The sequence below is a fragment of the Phalaenopsis equestris genome, unplaced genomic scaffold (assembly GCF_001263595.1).
Source record: "Phalaenopsis equestris unplaced genomic scaffold, ASM126359v1 Scaffold000002, whole genome shotgun sequence".
NCBI classification, from domain to species: Eukaryota; Viridiplantae; Streptophyta; class Magnoliopsida; order Asparagales; family Orchidaceae; genus Phalaenopsis; species Phalaenopsis equestris.
Genome location: NW_018164444.1, coordinates 23,541,099 through 23,561,913, shown reverse-complemented (window position 1 = coordinate 23,561,913; position 20,815 = coordinate 23,541,099). Strand labels below are relative to the sequence as shown.

The 20,815-nt window shown below is 34.6% G+C and overlaps 1 protein-coding gene across 1 annotated transcript; it reads right to left on the bottom strand.

Annotated features, from left to right (window-relative positions):
* Nucleotides 1–18,188: 18,188 nt before the first annotated feature.
* On the bottom strand, nt 18,189–19,686 carry LOC110017920. The gene is given in 2 exon segments (XM_020715081.1): nt 18,189–18,650; nt 18,653–19,686. Coding segments are annotated over 2 exon segments (1,209 nt in total). The 5' UTR covers nt 19,638–19,686; the 3' UTR covers nt 18,189–18,426.
* Between the last annotated feature and the right edge of the window lie 1,129 nt (nt 19,687–20,815).

Genomic DNA, 20,815 nt, shown 5'->3' with positions numbered 1-20,815 from the left:
AATTGCGTCCGGAGTCTGGATGGAATACAATTTTACTAAGTTTGGTTTAATGATGCCAAGGGGCTGTTTGAAGAAGAAATGGAGATTAAAAGGAATACGGGTAATTAAAATATAGTAAGTTAGAAATACTTTGGGGTTTTATTGATTGAATGCAAGCCAAATTCACTAGATTTTTTTCTTATGATTGATTTAAAATTTAATGAATTTAATATAAAACTAGATGAGAAGTTGACAATTGTTAGTTTGTAGTGGGCGGTGGTGTTTTTGGTTGGCAGTAGTGGAGTAAGCTATGAACAAGAGGGAGAGAATAACAGAGAAATAATTCTTTTTAATATTTGGAAGTATGTCTCTTATATTATAATAATCCTTTCTATTTATAGAGATGTTGGTTTATATATTGAAATTATACAAAAATTCAAAGAAAATATACAAATCTCAAAAAAAATATTTGATATAACTTCTTTGCCCTCTTTCAATGACATCGTTAAAATTAAATATTATTATGATAATTTCATGCATTGGTGATCATATCTCTTAAATATTTTTTTATTAGACTTGACATCTAATGTGCTCTTGTCAATGACTCAACCATGAGCCGAATTGATCTCCCTAAAGAGTAGATCTTCGGTGAATTAGTTTCTTGGGGGAGTTAATTTTCTGGCAAGTTGCTCTTGTGGGGGAGTAGTCGAATTATGTCAGTCGAGTATTTGTGTGTTGATTACCATTGACAAACTATAAGATCTGGTTCCCTATTCTAGTTATTTTGTTGAATTGATCTAGGAAGTTGCTCTTCTGGGGGAGTAGTCGAATTATGTCAGTCGAGTTTTGTGTGTTGATTACCATTGACAAATTAAAAGATCTAGTTCCCTATTCTAGTTATTTTGTTGAATTGATCTAGCCTAGCAGTCTAATGACCTTGGTGAGCAATCCAAGGGCTATAGGTACAAATTAAATTAAATTCAATAAAAAAGAGATGCTTCAATTTCTTTATGTATGGAATAACAGCACTAAAATTTATGGCTATCATTTATAACTTTAAATTCTTATTAACATACAATTAGATTTAATTAAATATTTATTTTTCTTTTTTGACATCATAAGTATTGTTATTCTAATCATTTCAACTAAACTTAAAAACCCTCCAACCACTTCTCCTTGATCCATAAAAATTAATGCATAGCTTTTTAACCACCATGGGTGAAATGTTCTCATAATCTTAGACGATTATTTTTTATCAATTTATTTAATACTTCATTTTCTATCAAAATAAAAAGCAATTAATGACCTTGATCAATTGGGATATAAACTCTCTAGTTTTAACATGATCATATTTTTAAGTGTGCACTCTATTTCCACTATCAAATTGTCATGCTACATAGTTATCGTGCTTCCAATTTTGTTAGATATGTTTATAAATGGCTTTTATATCGAGTTGTTGCATCATCTTTAAAAGTTATAATGATTGCATCATATCTTGTTAGAAACCATTGAATTATTTTAAAACTTTTGAAGCTCTCTTTATCTCTCTTTTGTCAAACAAAAATTTTTATTTTTAAAAAAGTGATAAGGAGGCAGTCTCATCAAATCAGGCTTCACCAAGCTTACAAACATACTCGTCATCCAAGATGTAAGAAAACTCTCCCATTCAATTTCAAGCCATTAACCCACCAAGTAGCAAATTGGACTCGTATAATCATTAAAGAAAGACATCTAACAAAACTCAAGAATGGCTTCATTTCCACTTACATCATATCTAACAAGAATAACTTACTAAAAAGATCACCTACAACCATGGAAGTCACTCGATCCATGCCATTAGGAGGCCTAGCGATGCTTCCACAAACAGTTGATACATAGTTGAAGACTGTATTAAAACATTACCCCTTTATTTCTATTTGTATTTTCTTTTTTGCACATACTCTTTCTTTTGTAGCCTTTTTTAATTCACTCAAGATTCCAAGTCTTTATAAGTAGGGGATCCTAGATAGTGCCAAAGATTTGATTCTTTCTAATCCCTATTCTATTACTACAATTTTTGGACCTTCCCTGATGGATCTGCTTTTTATGCTTACATATGACTTCCCCACCCTTTGCTATTATTACTATTATTATTATTATTTTAATTTAAAAGATTTAGGTGGGACCCACTGACAAAATAGAATCCAATATTGTCATTAATAACTCTCACACCTTCCATAACATTAATAACTGCCCTAAACATTAACATCCCATTAGTATTTTTTTTTTAATTATTTTTTCATCAAAAGTTTTAGCTTTATAATTTATATTTATTGGATGCAAATCAATAGACAAAAATTATGAAATATAGATGTACTTAATAGCTAAGTAATTCAAGCATCATATTTGTTTAATGATAGTATTATGGAATTTAAATTTGATATTAGATTCATGGTAATATTTGGTAATCAATTATATAGTAATACTTTTACCACATGAATATAGGAGTATTATGAATAATTTATCTTTAATTTTGTTCTTAATAATATATACAAGCTTGAAAGTTAAATCCAATTCTCACCGAAACAAATAAGCGCGACCTCAATGGATCCTTCCTAAGGCAAATAGCCAACGAGCTACTACATAAACTAAAAGTGGTAGAACTCAAAAGCATGCATGAAGAGGTGAGATCACAAAAATAATATGTTTGAATTAGGAAATTGCCCTTGAATAACAAATAAATATACATAGTATTATTATTGAATATATATAGTACTATCATTAACAAAATCATTAAGTAAATGGAACTTAACTGAATTTTAATTTAATTATATATATATATATATATATATATAATTTGGAAAAAAAATAGTACTTTGGATTTTGGAAAATGCAAGACCGGACCGTAAAGTTTTAACACATTACTTGTTTAACAACAAATAAGTTAGTTCATATAAAGAATTGAGTTAATTGTGTTCAAAATTGGAAAAAAAAATATTACATCAGGAGTAGTGATGCAAAACTGCATCAAGACTCCAATCACAATGCACCACGTGTACGGTTAGACCCTGTCATGCATTAAACTATTTAGCTTTTGTATTTGGTGAGGTCAGATTGTACACGTTGTGCATTGTAATTGAAGTCGTGATGAAGTTTTGTATCAGAAATCTTGATGTAATAGTTTTTTCTCAAATTTTATCCATCTAGCTTTAAACTTGTTGAAAATAGTTCAAATTTGTTTAGTTTTACTTGCTAAAATATATCTAATCAAGTGTTAATTGAATCTAATTTGATACATTAATTATTTATAGCTTCATAATTTAAGCGTAAAAATTGTATTTTTTTTTAATCTATTAAAGCTAACTCTTAATCTGATTCTTACTTCATCTCTCAATCTCCCCCTCCCTCCCTCACTCTATGGGGTCAATTTATTTTGGGGAGAGAAATGTTATTTTTTAAGTAGTGTTATATCTCATAATCGATATACCCTACAAAACGTTATTGTTGCTTGCAGTTTTTGCGATAATCTCCCTTAATGTTCTCATAATTGAAAAGTTCGACTATTAATATGCAAATGCAGATTTTACTATTAGGTCTGCATGTTTATTTATTCACATGCCTTGAGCACCTAGATTTTTTTTTTGAAGTAATCGATCGAGTGGTGTTGCTATACAACTACTTTTTAAAGATAAATGGGGCATCAGGATGATCTTGATGTAAAACTGCATCATGACTCCAATCATAATCTGTCACATGTACGGTCTAACCCCACTGAATGCAAATTTCTTTGAAGATGTTGATCCATCAAATTAGAGAGAACGACGGGATTCACTGCCAAAGAGTAAATTCAATTGCAATTCAAGTTGATCTGATGAGATTTATGGCTCCGATGATAGGGAAAATGAGAAGAAATTATCATGATAAGGAAAAGTTAAAAAAGCAGAGCTGCAAAAATGAAAATCACAGAGGATGTGCGCGGGTGATTGGGAATGGTAGAGAGAGTTTGATCTGCTGTGTAGCTTGTAGTTTGTGCTATCCTTTGGGCGGAGGTGTAACTGAAATGAGAAGATGAAGAGAGCAACTGGAACTCCCAGAGACTGCCTGCCACCCATCTCTGTCTCGCGCAGATAAAGGAAGCATTAATGGAGTGCGCCATTCATATTATTAAAATTCTGTAAGAATGGTTTTAAGGGCTCTGCCGACTCCAGTGGTTTGAAGAGAAGTACATTGTCATGGTCACTGGAGGGCTCTGGTGCCTGCGATTGTAAAGGACTCTAATTTGAGCGAGTTTAGATTTGGCTCGTTTAAAATTACACATGTTTGAAATTGACTCGTGTTCAAAATTGGCTCGTGAACAGCGTGTTCGTGTTCGGCTCGATTTAAATATTCTTGTTCGTGCTCGGCTCAAAATTGGTTTGTTAAAATTAATTAGAAAAAATAGAAGTAAGGCATGGCCACTGGAGGGCTCTGGTGCCTGCGATTGTAAAGGACTCTAATTTGAGCGAGTTTAGATTTGGCTCGTTTAAAATTACACATGTTTGAAATTGACTCGTGTTCAAAATTGGCTCGTGAACAGCGTGTTCGTGTTCGGCTCGATTTAAATATTCTTGTTCGTGCTCGGCTCAAAATTGGTTTGTTAAAATTAATTAGAAAAAATAGAAGTAAGGTGTTCGATTCGAACATGCAGCAACTTTGTGCAGTATAAGACATAAAACCACATGACCACATGAGCTGTTATGATTTAAACGTAGTTATAAATATAAACAATATATCATTATATATATATATATATATATATATATTTTCTTTTTATTTCGAGCTAAAACGAGTAGAACAAGAGCAAACGAAGGGTTGTTTGTGTTCAACTTATTTATAATTCAATCTTAAAAAAATTATTCGTGTTCTACTCATTTACTTAACAAATGAATCAAACATGAGTTACTTAATGAATCAAACACGAGTTGTTCGCGAATAACTAACTTTTTTGACAGCCCTGCTGGCGACAGAAGGGTGATTTTAGGGTTTTGTTTAAAGGAGACTCCTCTTTCTTAGGGAAGTTTTCCCTTGATCTAGTTCAATGCTTGATTTTATTGTATCATTTTTTGCTTTTCTTTATTCTCTTATAGGGTTTCTTTTTTTCTTTTTCCTCATCTTAGGGAAGAAGACTTTAAGGTTTCTTTTTTCTTTTATGGATATGATAATTCTTTGGCTTTATGGGCTTTTTTTCTTATTTTTATTTATGGATCTAAGCAAATTTCCACCTCTCCCCACATTAAGTTCTTCACAAGGACCTCTTCCATCCTTGAACTGGAGAAACATGATTTCAAATCATAACTCTACTACTTCTTGTTTTAACTTATCTTACTTTCTTTGTTTGGTTGATAAAGTCTCTTTCTCATATGAGGGGATTCAAGATGGATCTAAATAGCAGAGTTTGGCTCTAGTTGGATATTTACTACGGAAACGACCTTTCTATGACAATCTTTTGTAAGTGATTGGTAAAACCTGAAAACTTAAGGGCTCTTTAGAATTATTGTCTTTAAATGAGGGGTCTTTCTTTTTAAGTTTAATTGCATGGAAGATATATAAATAGTGTTACCAGGTGCTCCATGGTTCATCTATGGTAAATTATTTTTGTTTAAGAGATAGTCTTATGATTTTGAGCCCATTAAGGAGAAACTTAGAGGTATCCTTTTATGGGTTTGTTCGCCTAACCTACCTTTCTGTTGATGGTTAGAAACTTAAATTTCAATGAGTGCAAGTAAATTGGGTATATCTTTTGTTGTTAATTCTTTAATAGCAAAAGGTTCAAGATTAACTTTTACTCGAGTTAATATTCAAGTCAATGTTAATTTTACTTTTCTTCAATTTATTTCTCTTAATCTAAATGGACATTATATTTAACAAGTTATTTATGAAGGAAAAGACAATATTTGTAAATCATGCTATTCTTTTGGTTATGAATTTGAAACTTTCCCTATGAGTGAATATAATAATCATGATAAAGTATTTTCTATTTATAGGCGTAACAACAAGATTTGAATAAAAAATTAAATCAGAGGTTGAGGAAGAACCCTATTGTGACGCCTTTTTGAGGTGTTGGTGACCATTCTGTTATACCATAACATTTATGATGATTATATTATGAAATCTTTTTCTATTCCTCATTAAGTTTCGAATGAAGATTACTCATTTTTAATTCGATCTTTTTTAATGAAGATATTAATAAAGTTTTCTTTTCACTGGGCTCTGATTAGGCTCTTGGACCTGATTATTTTTTCTTTAAGTTTTTCAAAGATTATTGGCATATTGTTGGTCATGATTGTATCATTGTTGTTAACCATTTCTTTTATACTTCTACGCTTTCTCATAAAGTTAAGCATAATGATATTATGAGCATTCCAAAAAAAGCTAATCCTAATTTTTTTTTTCTGATTATACAACTTTATATTGATGTAATGCATTTTATAAAGTAATTACTATTCTTATTACTGATAAACTTAAAGTTGATCTTCCTAAAATGATTTATCCAACTTAAGTTGCTTTTATAAAAAGGAAGGATAATGCTAATAATATAATTCTTACTAATGGATTACTTTATGTTTTTTTATTCAAAAAATTATGATAAAATTAGATTTTATTCTAATATTGATAACTTTAAAGTTTTTAATAAAGTTTCTAGAGCATTTATTTATAATCGAATGAGAAAGCTTGGTTTCCCACAAATTTTTATTAATTAGATTGTTTCCCATGCTAAGGATGTTATTTTTTTATGTGATTATTAATAGAGTGCTTAATTGTTGTTTCTCTTCTTCTTTAGGTTTGAGATAAGGTTGCCCATATCTCCTTAACTTTTTGTTATTATTATTGATCCTTTATTATTTTCTCTTGATTCTCATTTTTCTATATTTATTATTCATCTTATATATGTTGATGATATTCTTTTATTTGAGAATATTGATTTATATTCTTTCATGTTTATTAAAGATATTTTGAATAAATTATGTCATGCCTTTCATCGTTATACTAGTAATTATAAAATGTTTTATTATTTTCTCTAAGCCTGATAATGATGTCACACAAAATCAAATTTGTTATATTTATGGGTTTGCTCTTAATTTTTTGTCTTGAAATTACTTGGGTGCTATTATTAAACCCACTAAGTTATGACTAACTGTCATGTTTTTATTGATAAACGTAATAAGTGGTTAGTTGATTGGAAACAAAAATTATTATTTGCCACTAGTATTTTTTAACTTAAGCATATTATTTGGAGTTATTTATATGACTGTTTTTTTTCTTTTGCTATTTCTAAAAGTGTTAGGAAAAACATACTTCTATAACATCTAGAATTTTGTTACATAATGATAACAATTGTACACTTAATACCATTTATTGGAGAAAGATTAATTTATCTAAGTTTTATGATGGGTTGGGTATTCCTTCATTGGTTAATACTAATTTTATGTGTAAATCTAAAAAAATTGAAATTTATATAATGTTATCTCTTATCTTTCTAAATGATTTTTAAATGACTATGTTTTCTTTTGGATTAATTATCGTAATTCCTCCTCTTCTTTTTGAAAGGATATTGTTAAGGTTGCTTATAACATGAGACATCATTTTAAATTTCAGCTTACTTATAATAGTTATGTTTCTCTATTTTATGATTTGTGGATTCATGGTACTTAATTTAAAGAGTATTTTGATGACATTACTTTTTCATGGTTTAGTGTTCCTCATAATGCTCTTTTAAGAGATATTATTGATGGTAATTGAACTTTGGGTAATTTTTTTTTTTATATTTCTATCTCTTTTTTAATTTTCTTACTTCTATTCCTATTATTAGTTGTGATTCTAATATTTCGGATAATGTTAACACTTATTCTCATAAGACTAATTTATTTTTCTCTCTTTGATCATTTGTCATATATTGATTGGTATAGGTTAATGAGGTTAAAGGTCATTTTATAAAATATGTTATTCAATCATGAAAAATTATTCATAAAGGGTTGAAGACTTGTGACATTTTTACTCTTAGAGGTATAAATATTAATAACATTTTATGTTTTATGTGGTTGTGATTAAGAAACTCATGGTCAACTTTTTTTTTTAAATATCTTTTCCCATTCTAATACAAAAGTTGAATGAGATTATATTTCAACCATTTAATGTAGTTTAAATATCTATTTGGGTCATCATTTATCTCTGGATTCAAGTTGAACAGGTTGGTTTTTCAATTTGCCACTAATGGAGGATGTTTTCATTATATCTTATTGGGTTTCTTCATGGATAAGGCTTGAAATTGGTTTTTCAGCTACTCTCTTTATTCTGTAGAACATCAGAATGTTGTTTATAGTTGGTGTTTATGTGCCTCTGTTTATCCTATGGAAGTCTGGAAGATGTTTAATGTTGGCTTTTGTTTATGTTTCTCCTCTTCATTGGCTTCTAACATGGAAGTGTTTTAATTGTTTCTTTCTGTTTTGCTAGTCTCTGCATAGGTCTTTACTTTGTTGTTGGTTTTCTTGTATTGGGTTGTAAATGTAATATCTCACAACTTTATTCGATCTACAAACATATTTGAATCGAAAAGCTGAAGCGAGATAGAATCATATATGCCTCCAGCCATAACTTATACGAACAAAGTCGACACTCACAACTCACACGACAAATTTTGTGTTACAAATCTTCTAAGTTTTTCTCACTCACAACCCGATGGTGCAAATAAAATGAAGAGGAGCAAGCTTAGGGACCAAAACAGAAAACATCACATCTAATTTATAGTGCTCTGCCCATCACAGAGTTCAATAGATATGAGCACATTATGGAATGTTACTAAATTCACGTGTTGAACTTAGACATTATATGAACCTCATTCTGAAATTTATTTCTCTTAAAAGCACAAAGGAATTCTAACGGTTATTAAAATTAAAACAGAGTTTTAATTAATTTGGGAATTCTAATGGGTATTGAAATTAATTTGGGAATTCCAAAGGATATTGAAATTAATTTGGAAATTCCAAAGGGTATTGAAATTAAAATCCCAACAATAAATAGTATCATATTGACTTTGTATTTTGTTCTTTCATTAATAAAGCTAGGCATGACCCATATTTTTCCCAAAAAAGATACTTAAATTCTAACATTTGGTGTGCAAAACCTCTTTTTTTTATGTATTTACATATCTAACACCTAAATTTTATTACTTAATTTGTAGCACCCGAATCTCTTATGTCTCATTAAAAATACCATTTTTTTAACTTACAAAAAAATGAAATGCACCTTTTTCATGGATGGAGAATGTGGCTGGTAAGTAAAAACTAAAGCTTGGGGGTTAGATATGTAAATAAGTGGAAAATTAACTGATACGTAGGTAAATCTTGTTTTTCGTTTAGGTTTTTTAATTAGGGTTTTGTTAATAATGTACTTAAAAAAAAGATTTTAATTATAATTTATTTAGATTACTATCATAAGATTTTGAAATGGAAATATAAATTAATAAGAACATAAAATCAATTAGCTTAACGAAATTATGAGATTTATTGACATGCATTTGATGGTTGGTCAAATTATTACATTTGGATTCCGCATATAGGGCTGCTTGCGGAGTCTAATCTAGTGCTACACGTGGAAAGTCGGGGCTGACCTCCATAAAAAAAAATAGAAAACAATCGACCCGGCCCGACCGTGTTATAAGAGTATTTCCTTCACGTTATTCTGAATATTTTCCGCATTATTTATGTGTTATTGATGTATTATTGAGTGAATTTTGAGATATTATTGTTCTTTAAACAATAAGACCAATTACACACGAATAACGCGAAACAATAATAACACATAAATAACACACCAATAACACATTTAAAACGCGCGGCTCGGCTCAACCATGTTATAGGAATATTCCCTTCGCATTATTCTGAATGTTTTTCGCGTTATTCATGTGTTATTGGTGTGTTATTAAAGTGTTATTCATGAATAACACACCAATAACACATTAAAAATGCGAAAAATATTCCCTAATATGAATAATACCTCAATAACACACCAATAACACATGAATAACGTGAAAATTTTCAGAATAACGCAAGAGAATATTCAGTCGGACCGAGTCGCGTGTTTTTCAGTCTTATTTTCATTCTTATGCAGGCGGGCTCCAGCCTTCCACGTGTCAGCTTGAAATTGAACTTTACAAGCAGCCCTATTAGCACAGTCTTGATGTAATAATTTTTGTGATGGGCGAGCCTCCACAATGGACGCGGACATATAAATATGCATCCAAACTGTCCAGGTACGTGCCGATCGCTCATATACAGTCAGTCATACAGAAAAAACCTAATCAAATAATTAATGTAAATGCCACAAAAATGACATTTCTTTATCAAGAGGTGGCACATGATCGTTAAATCAATATTATTATTTAATTCCGATGTGTATGGAAACATATTGTTGGGAATAGAATTCTACCCGGATGCTATTGGTCGATCCACCATGCTATCAATGTCTCGAACAACTTATTATTTAATACATAATGGTTGTGCACTTGGAAAATACAATAATTATTTTAATAACAATGATGGGTTGAGAGGGGAGGGAGGGGCATTTGCGCTTGGGTTATGGGTTAGATGATGCATGGTGGGGACACGTTTTATGGATAAATGTTGTGTGGTGGCATGTTCTATAATCAATTTCTCATATTAGTGTCTTCTTCTTAGATAGGCCCCATGAAGTTGGCATCATGATAATTCTTATTTAAATAAATATCTTATATAAGAAAAGGGGTATACATTGTTTAAGATCAACTATTATTAAGTTAAGAAGATATGTGTACTTATGTGAAGTTGATGGGTTGGCCATTGAGAAGTATAGGTCTTGGTTAAGAGATATATTACTTGGTATCTTTATATAAATTGAAGAATGGTTCAAATGATAGTCAAATCTTATATTCTATCAATAATAATATATATATTTTTAATTAGGACCGTCCAAACTCTATTTTTTAATAAATTTATAGTTAAAGCAAAAGTTTGAATGTTCAATGACATCAAAGTGACAATCTATCATCCAATATGACCAATCAAACAAGGCATAGTAAAAAGCTTGATGAGATTAATTTAAAAAAATGAAGATATTTAAATTTTATTTATAATCAAAATAAGTGTTTAAACGAGAAGAATAAAAAAGTACATGATTGCTCAATTTTTAATGTATTTAAATGTTGAAAGAATGATATATGATAATAGGAACAACACAAGCATTCTGATAGCATATTTTAAAGTTTGGCATGAATTTATCAAAGTATAATTACAAAAACTTACAAATAAAACCTTATTTTTGTTATTCTCTCTCTCTCTCTCTCTCTCTCTTTTTGTTTGGATTCAATAGCTTGTTTATCGTCGTAAGATTTTCTTTTCTGAGAAAATCGTTCTTCCAGAAAATAGGGAACATACCACTAAGGTAGACAAACAAGAGAAAAGACGTGAAGAACTTTCATAAAGTAAATTTCGCATGATAGTCCAAAAGCGTAGGTCCAAAACAGGATAGAATTGATAATGCTTTGGAGCATATCCGTGAAAAAGACCCTACAAAAGCAACCCACAACCAAAGAGTCAAGTCTGTTTGCTTGTTTTAAGGTCAAGAACAATTCTCAAAGGAAAGTTTCTATTTGGTTAATTACATCCTGAGGGATGCCCAAAAATACTCTATATTAAAGGAGTCATGCTTACACTTATATAACGAGTAGAGGATGTCATAATAGAATGTTATTTTATAGCAAAATATTAATGCTTTCAAAGCTCTCGCTAAGCCACATGGCTGAGAGTGAGTCTCTCACATCCTAAATGGGTAGCGACTCATCGACCATCGAGGCTTATAAAATAACCATGTCACCTCGTAGGGTCCACACTATGCTTTCAAGCCTAAATAAGCCATAAGGGCAGAGCGTGAATCAATGTGTCCCAAACTGGCGTCAGGTTGTTCGCAACGGGTTTTACAAGATGGCATCGATGAAGCGTCAAAAGGAGCGACATGGCTCAAAAGGGGTAGCAATGCAAATGTATAGTAATCCTAATCGGGTAGAGATAGTCGGGTCAGGATAACACATATCTGTTACCCTAAATTATTAGGACTCTAAGTTTACTTGGTCATGAATGTAGTCGACCTAACGCAACCAAAGATCCCTTATCAACAATCCATGAATTGCATCATCCACGGGGACCTTGGTAGCCCAAAGATCAAGAGAAGGAAACTTTAAATCTCATCACCTTATGTAGGTAGGAAGAGCAGAGGTGAGACTTACAATGCCAAAGTGGCAAGAAAGCCGCTAGAGTGGAAAGAGAAGACATGTACAACTACAAAGCTGGAGATGCTCCCACAAAAGACTTATTCCTCATCTAAATCGAGGAAGCCAGTAACACCCTAAGTGTATTACATAATTTCCTAAGTAGAAATCTATGTTGGACCAGTCGGGTTGGAGAAGCACGGGGACTTCTCATCGGGATATGCAATATGATGCAGTTATCTACACATGTCCAAGGAGTAGAGGTTCTATTAGTATGACTTGGGTTATGCTCATGCTATGCAATCCTTTTACAATCTGGCTCAAAGGCCTTGCAAAAGAGTAAATACATATTTTGAAAAATCTTGAAATATTTTAATGTTAAATTTTGATTAATCTTAATCTCTTATTAAGATTTTGTAGAAAATTTATAATTTTTAGGTTCTAGAGAGCCTAAGTGATATTCACACTGTTCCAAGACAAACTACAAGTAAATAATGGCGAAAAACAAATCAATCACATCACAGGTAAGACTAGGTGTCACTGGATCAGCAACATATCCTAGAAATAGAAATAGGCGGCCAGACACCACATATGTTCATGTTTGGTCCTAATTTTATACATGAATCAGATTTAGAATTATGGTACTGCTGACATCAATTTTTGAAGTCGTGAGTGTAGGATGTTCGCTTGAGCACTTCGAAACCATGCTTGATGCATGTGTTGATTCCAGTGTAAGACATTCATTTGAGACCCTCCGACGCGTGTTGAGGGACACATTGCAAGGATCATTATGTTAGACTTTGGTCATCGTTTAGGTGAAGGTCGAATGACATTTCGTTTATTGGATTACTTTGATTGGGCCAACAGGTCTCATTTGTCACGAAACTAGCTTAAATTAGCCCGTCCATTGGCGAATTTATCCAGATGACATCAAATGATGAAACAAACTACTCGAGTGTGTCTGGAACGTAGATTTTACTTAGGGCAGACACCCATATTGTCGGGTTTTCAATTGTCTCGCCTGTCTGGTTGGTTCGTCGTCTCGGTCAGATCTCTCATGCTTGCAAAGACTTAGGCGAATTTTGTCACAGCCTATGCAGGTTTTCCGACAAAACTCATTGTCGAGATAATTTACGCCTCGCTTTTAACGGGTCTTGTTGTTAACGAGCGTGTAATCATTTACAGAGCTTGAACCTATCCCGAATTTGGGGACGCGGCTTCATGCTCGACCTTGAATCGTCGGTTGATTGTTCGCCTCGACAAGAGACTCTTTCATCCTGATCTTTCGTTCTCTTTAAGAATCATGCTAGTATTTTTGTTGTATACAAATAGAAATTTGTAGCAATTCAAACTAATTTAAGCTACATTGAAATGAATCCGCTAACAAGGATTTTATTCAAATAAAAACATTACAAGACAAAATCTTCCCAAAAAAAAATAGTAATAATAAAATAAAGAAATAAAAGCAAAGAGATTCCCGTAGCTTCCAAGTAACGTTACAAGTGTGAAGCATCTAATGAATTTTCACCCATATAACGTTACAAGTGTGAAACATCTAATGAATTTTCACCCATATCTAAACCCTTCTCCCGTTGTTTTTTAAATCAAATTCCTCACAATTATTTAGATTGAATTAATTATAATCAAACTGTATAGATTATAATTTATAGGGCGTCGCCATCTCATGCCCAGCGGTAACCCACGTTGCCGCAACTCAACAAACCCTCATTAATTCTCGTAGCCCCGCATGGACACCCACCAAGCGAATCGACCTTTTCATCTATCGTCAATTTTCGCAATGCCACGTAAATGAATCACAGCCTGTCACTTGCGGACATGGTCACTTCCAGACATTAAAAGGTGCATCAAGAATCAGGCAGAAGTGACCGACAATGTACATAGTGGGTAAGGGGCGGTGCGTCCCGATGATTGTGGAACCGCGCGAACGGCGATGTCGTGAATAGGAATTTTGGCCTAATGGTCCGGGCTGCAATGATCAGGTCTCTTTATGGAATTTCAGGGCGGAGGCAGAGTAGCGCCCACTGCACGGCAATGAGGGAAGCACAGTGATGAGGGTCCTCGTTGAACTTGTAAAATCGTAGATATAATTGTTTTTCTAGTTTTTTTATATATTCTTAATTGATATGTTATTCTGTATGAATTTTGAGATATGATTTTATTGAATTCACATATGTTCCTGAGGTATAGAATGTGAAATCTGAAGGGAAAAGAAAGAGACGGAGCGAAAAAGCGAGATTTGCCCCGTTGCGGGGAGGAGTGTGTGGTGAAAAGAGGTGTTCCCGGGCGCTTTCATCCCACTAAACTTTATGGTTACAAAAACGAAGAAAGGGAGTGTTCTCCTTATATGGGAGTTGAGAGAGAGAGAGTCAAGGAGACTTTACATATGACAAATGTAATTTATTTATAGAAGTAGAAGTAAAAAATGAGGGAAAAATAAGATTACAAATATGCCATTGCTTGGAGTGTGGTATAAGATATTTCAGTTTTTGCTCGGATTTGTCGATCTACAGAGTTTCCATCGTTGAACGTCGGGTGTTCACCCAGGTGTGGTCGATTAGCCGGAAGAGGTCAGTCGGTCAACTGTTTTACAATTTTATAACTTCATCTTCCTTAATTCAAGAGAAATGTGAAATTATGTACTCATAATTTTATAGTAGAATATTTAAATTGGGCTAGACCTCGTGATTTTTCATATTTCGAGATTTTTCACGAAAAATGCGTTGTCTCTTCTTGCTTTATTCTCTTTTGTTATATAAATGTGTGCTAGATTCTCATATAATGCTAAGATGTTAAATAATCACTCTACTACTGCAAACCTTCCAACACTTATTAGTTTGGTGCCATTTATGGGACACGAAGTCTCGTTCAGCACAGTCTTCAAGCCTGAGATGTCGAGCACTGCTTTATTTTTCTATGATATACATAGTCCAACTAATGAAGAAACCTCCATTGCACCTTTTTAAAACTATTTATTTACGTTCTTCAATGTAGAAGGCAACCATCTTTGTAATCTCTAAAGGTCATTTATGTTAACATCCCAGACATGATTGTGGTAGGACAATCTCCACACACCTTATTCAAACAAAAAGTCTATGCAAACTAATCAAGGCTGTGGGGAACTTTCACTGCATCCTCGAAAGATCGTTCAAATTAACGTCTCATGCATGACTATGGTAGAGAAGTTATCCTACATTCCGTTCAGATATCAAGTCTTCGAAGACCACTTCTAGAATGGTGAGCAAGCTTCACCGCAAAGAATGCTTCCTTAGCGCCTTTTCACCATTTGAAGTTCATTTTCAATTAGATCAGAAAACTGATCCTTCAAGGTTTGTGACTTGGGCTGCTTTAAAAGCTCATCTAGAAAATATCCTCATGACAGAAAAAGTCCATTTTCTTTTACGAAGAATCCCCTCTAAAAGCTCAGTGGGGAAACTCCAATTTGGAATGAGCATCAATTTATAGTCGAATCGCCCACTCAACAAAACAAATTCAACAAGCCCATGACCACTTAATTACAACTCCATTAATGCACTCAAATGTTTACATAATGTTGTCTATCAACAAAATCTCTCTAGATCACCCGATGGAGTAGTGCAAATTCCTTGATTATTTATAGGGAGACTTCTCCTAGACTATAAATAGAGCCATACCACTTATTAAGATGGGATTTAAACATCAGCCTAAATAATGAACGAAAGAAGCTAGATTATGACGTGTGCCACAAATTATAACTTATGTTGTGAAGTAATGAAGCGCTAGACGTTGTAACAATACACCTCGAAGATGATGCAGCAACGCACCCTGAGAATGGTGTAGCAACACATCTCGAAGATGGTGTAACAACGCTACCTCAAAGACGATTAAACAAAACACCTTGAAGAGGGTGCAACAAAGCACCCCAAAGAAGTTATAACGATGTCACCCCAAAGACAATATAATAACGTACCATGAAGATGACACAACAATGCACCTCAAAGATAGTGTAATAACACCATTCCATAGATGATACAACAACACGCCTCAAAGATGATGCAACAACGTATCCTGAGGATGGTGCAACAACACATTCTAAAAACGATGCAGAAATGCACCCGGAAGACGGTGTAGCAACACATTTTGAAGACGGTACAGGAATAAACCCCAAAGACGGTGTAGCAACACACTTTGAAGACAGTGCAATAACCAAACTTGAAGATGATGTAACGACACCACCCCAAAGAAGATGCAACACACCTTGAAGGCGGTGCAATAATGCATTTCGAAGACTATAATAATGTCATCCCAAAGACGACGCAACAACACAGTCCAAAGAAGGTGTGGCAAAATACCCTGAAAGCAGTGCAACAACACATTTTTAAGACAGTGACGGAACACACCCAATAGACTGTATAATGATGTCACCTCAAAGATGATGCAACAACACCACCGAAGATGGTGCAACAACACTCTCAAAGATGATGCAACAACACACCCTAAAGATGATTCAATGATGCACCCCAAAGACGATGTAACAATACACCCCGAAGACAATGTAGGAATGCACCCACACACGGTGTCATGATACAAAGAAAGTGTAGGAATGCACTACAAAGACATGTAACAATGCATCGAGTGCAATGTAACTCTCTGTCACGGCCTATATGATCAACTATGGACTACATGACTCACAGCTTATTCAGCTCTCAACTCCAGCCTCTGTAGCTCACAAACATTATTGCAGCCCCAACTCCATCCTTTGCGGCTCACGAACGTCACTGTGATTAACTGCTACGACCTATGTGATCAACTACGGCCTAAACAAATCACAGATCCTGCAGCTCCATACTACTACCTCTATGAACAATCAACATTCACGAAACAATTATCTACGACTCACATGACCAACTACTTTCATGACCCTTAAAACATGCTATTACCAAAAAACTACATTCACTACAGCCAAAATAAAACTTGTGATAACATCTTTCTTAATTCAAGAAAAGAATAAACCTATAAACTCACAATTATATAGTAAATTATTTCAACTAAAATAGACCCCATAAATTTTTCTTCTTTTCTGAATTTTTCACATGAAAATAGGAATATCTCCGAATACTTTCTATTGTATTATCTAAATATGTATTATATTCTCATTCTATGAAGATGATTTTCTTCTTTTCTGAATTTTTCACATGAAAATAGAAATATCTCCGGATACTTTCTATTGTATTCTCTAAATATGTATTATATTCTCATTCTATGAAGATGATAAGCATTTACTTTACAACCACGCGATCGTTCCGGTCCGCAACATTTATATCAAAAATGATTCAAAGAAAATGTACGTACGAATTTCAAATGTGGTGTAAAGGTGACCTCCCTGAGCTCCATTAAATTGTCAAGCATGATTTTATTTTTGGATGGATTTATTTTCATTTTTATTTAAGAGCATGGTCCAATGGGCCACCTCACACCCGGGCCACCAATTTTATCAGCCTCGAAATACCCCTTCAAAATTTCTTCCAATGGGCACCCAACTCGTCCAACACGTCACGTGCATTAGCAGTACTTCTCACGTATAAGAACATGATAGATTACATAAATAGAACTCAATTTTAATGTATTTACACATCCAACACCTAAAATTTGCATTTTACATACATACCACCTTATTTTGATATATATGAAACTTTGGGTGTTATAGATATACATAAATACATAATTCTGGAGGGTGGGAATGTTAACGTCCCAAAAATAGCTGGATCATTAACCATATTATTAAAAACTACAGGGGGCAGACAGTGACAGATCAAGCTCTAGGGACCACAGATTAGCTCGATGTTTTCCAACGGCTGAACATATTACCAAAAACTAACTCTTTTCCGGTCTAAAAAACCAGACCTTTCTGATGATAAATTTACAATCACGATAAATTAACACAGGAGAAATTATCAACCAGGAGCAAAACCTGCCGAAAATGGCTTTAGATATTGGCTTCAACAAAATGATACACGATTTCTTCGCACCGCTGCTTCCCATAGTCTAGATTCAAAAGTAAAAGAAAGAAAAAAAAAAAGAAAAATATATAGGGAGGAAGGGGAGGCGGGGGGTGGTGCAGAGTGAGAAAGACGGAGCTATACAGATTCTGGAGGTTTTTTTTTTTTTACTTTTTTTTTGGAATTTTGAAGAATTTACCTTGAAGAGACGGGGTTGAGCGTTTTGGCAAAACCGTTCATGGCCCCATAGCTGCGCGAGTTGAAGGCTAAGCAGCCGAACAAGCCTTGGCGGTAGGGAAGAAAGGTCCTTTTACGCATCTCTTCCGTCTGCGCGCGATTCGCAGTGTAAAGCCTCTCGTGCGGAGAGGGCGCCGGCCAGCGGCGCTTGCCGCCGCCTTTCTTTGGTGGTGCCGATGGACAGACTGCTTCGAAGAATCGGTTGATGTTGATGAAAAGTATCCGCTCTTTCTACTCTGTTTCTGAGATGATTCAGAGTTGTGGTTAGCGTAAGAGAGTGGTGGAACGGTTGGCGGAAGCTTTGATTTGTCTTTGGAAGGGGAAAATGAAAGGGAGTGCCAGAATTTCTCCTTGGCGTTTGCTCGCCCCTCGCTCTTGCTACGGTACAGGAGTTCCTTGAGGAACACCCAGCGCTTAGAGTTTCTTCCCGATGAGGACGATCTGGAAGACGAAGTGGAGACAGAAGGTGTCAATGCTTCGGATCCCTTGTCAGGATCCGTCTCCTCTTCCTTCGCATCATTCTTCTCTCCTTCATCGCCTTCCATCTGCCATTGGAACCGCGTGTTCCTCGACGGTGACATGGATCTGGCTCGCCTATGGATAGATCTACTCCGCATCCTCAGATCTCGTCCCCTCTCCACCGAATCGCCCATCTCCTTCACATCTTCACCTTCCTCGTCTAGATCAAGGAGAGGCGCAAGGATCTGGGGGCGCTGAAGGTGAGAAGAGAGTTTCATTGGACGGATCTGGCCGTTGTGGAAGAGCTCGTCGGCGGAGGTCATTGATCCGACGGTTCCGGTGCTGGCAAGGCAAGCGTACTTGGCCGAGAACTCAAACTCGGCCGATCCGTTGAAGGAGGCATCAGATTGGGCGGTAACAGGGGATGAGGAAACAGTGTAAGGCGGGGTGGAGAGTACGTAATGCATTGGGCTAGTCGGCGCGCTGAAGAAGTAACCTCCGACGGAGGGGAAGCGGCCGGGACTTGAAGGCGCGCTTACATACGGAGTGGAGCACGTGCTGTCGATTTCCTCCGTAAATCCATCGGCGTCGGGGTGGTCAGCCGAATCGTCGAGGCAACCATCTTCGAGCTCTGCAACGGCGGCGCCGCCGCTGCAGTTTTCAGCTATCGAAAGGGCTGCTCCATTGCTAGAGTTTTCGTGCTCCATCATCCTTGAGCTGTGCAGAACGCGATACTTCAGGATGGCAGGAAGCAAGACGGTGGATGAATTTAAGCAGGAAACAGCGACAAGGCGATTTACACTACTTTACTTCTCACCCTTAGTTCTTGAAAAATTTTCTAAAATGCCATCATCATTAATTAAAATCGGAAAATGGCTAATTGGCTTTCGAGGGAAACCAGCCATGCGTTCACGATTACTTATTAAAAAAATAATTAATTAATTAACACTACATAGCCATCATAGGATTCATTTGTAGGCCACGTTTAACTTGTTAGTTCACTCAGACAAAGCACCCAACAGGTTTAAATAAAAATTTGATTTGTGAAAATTTTGGCATTTGCATTATAATTAATTATTTATTAAAATATCAGATCATGTTGATTTAGCTGACCAAATAAATATGTCAAATATTATAAGTAATTATTAAAAATTAATCAGCAATAACGATACAAATTAATTGATGTTGCTTAAGTATGGGAAATCAGATCTGCTGTCCCGTTGGCTCTTCTATGTGGCATGCCATCCAAGGTGCTAGCAATAATATATTTGTGCTAACCTCACCAAAAAAGAAAGGCAATTAATTAAAGGGCAGTACTGAGAATTTTACAATTTAGATGTATTTACGTGCCTCATCACTAAACTTTTATGTTTACACACATATGTAATGCTTAAACTTTTAGTATCACCTAAGAATAGCATTATTATCATTTTTTTAAGTGAACTACATGTTATTTCAAGTGCTGAGAAATTAGGGCGAAGAAAAAATAGGAATCGACACAAATCCAGAAGAACATAAGATTTAACGAGGTTCGACAAAGAATGCCTACGTCCTCGGGAGCAGAGCGGCGATTCCTTTCAATATTCGGAAAAGAATTACAAAATTCAGGGATTCAAAATTTCAGAGACTCACCTAGGGTTACAAAAATGACATATATATAACTCTATTGTATAATATGTAATCAATTAAATTACTCTTGTACCAAACCGCAGGGTGTGGCCCCCGCACCCCCAACCCACATAATGAACTCCCCCAATTGGACATATTCTTCCGCTCCAGTCCGCTCCAGCATCTGTCACATTCATGTTATATGAGTCATACCTAACAAATCTTCACCTTGGCGAATATCCAGCCCCTTAGGAGAACTACATATGTCTAAAAAATATCC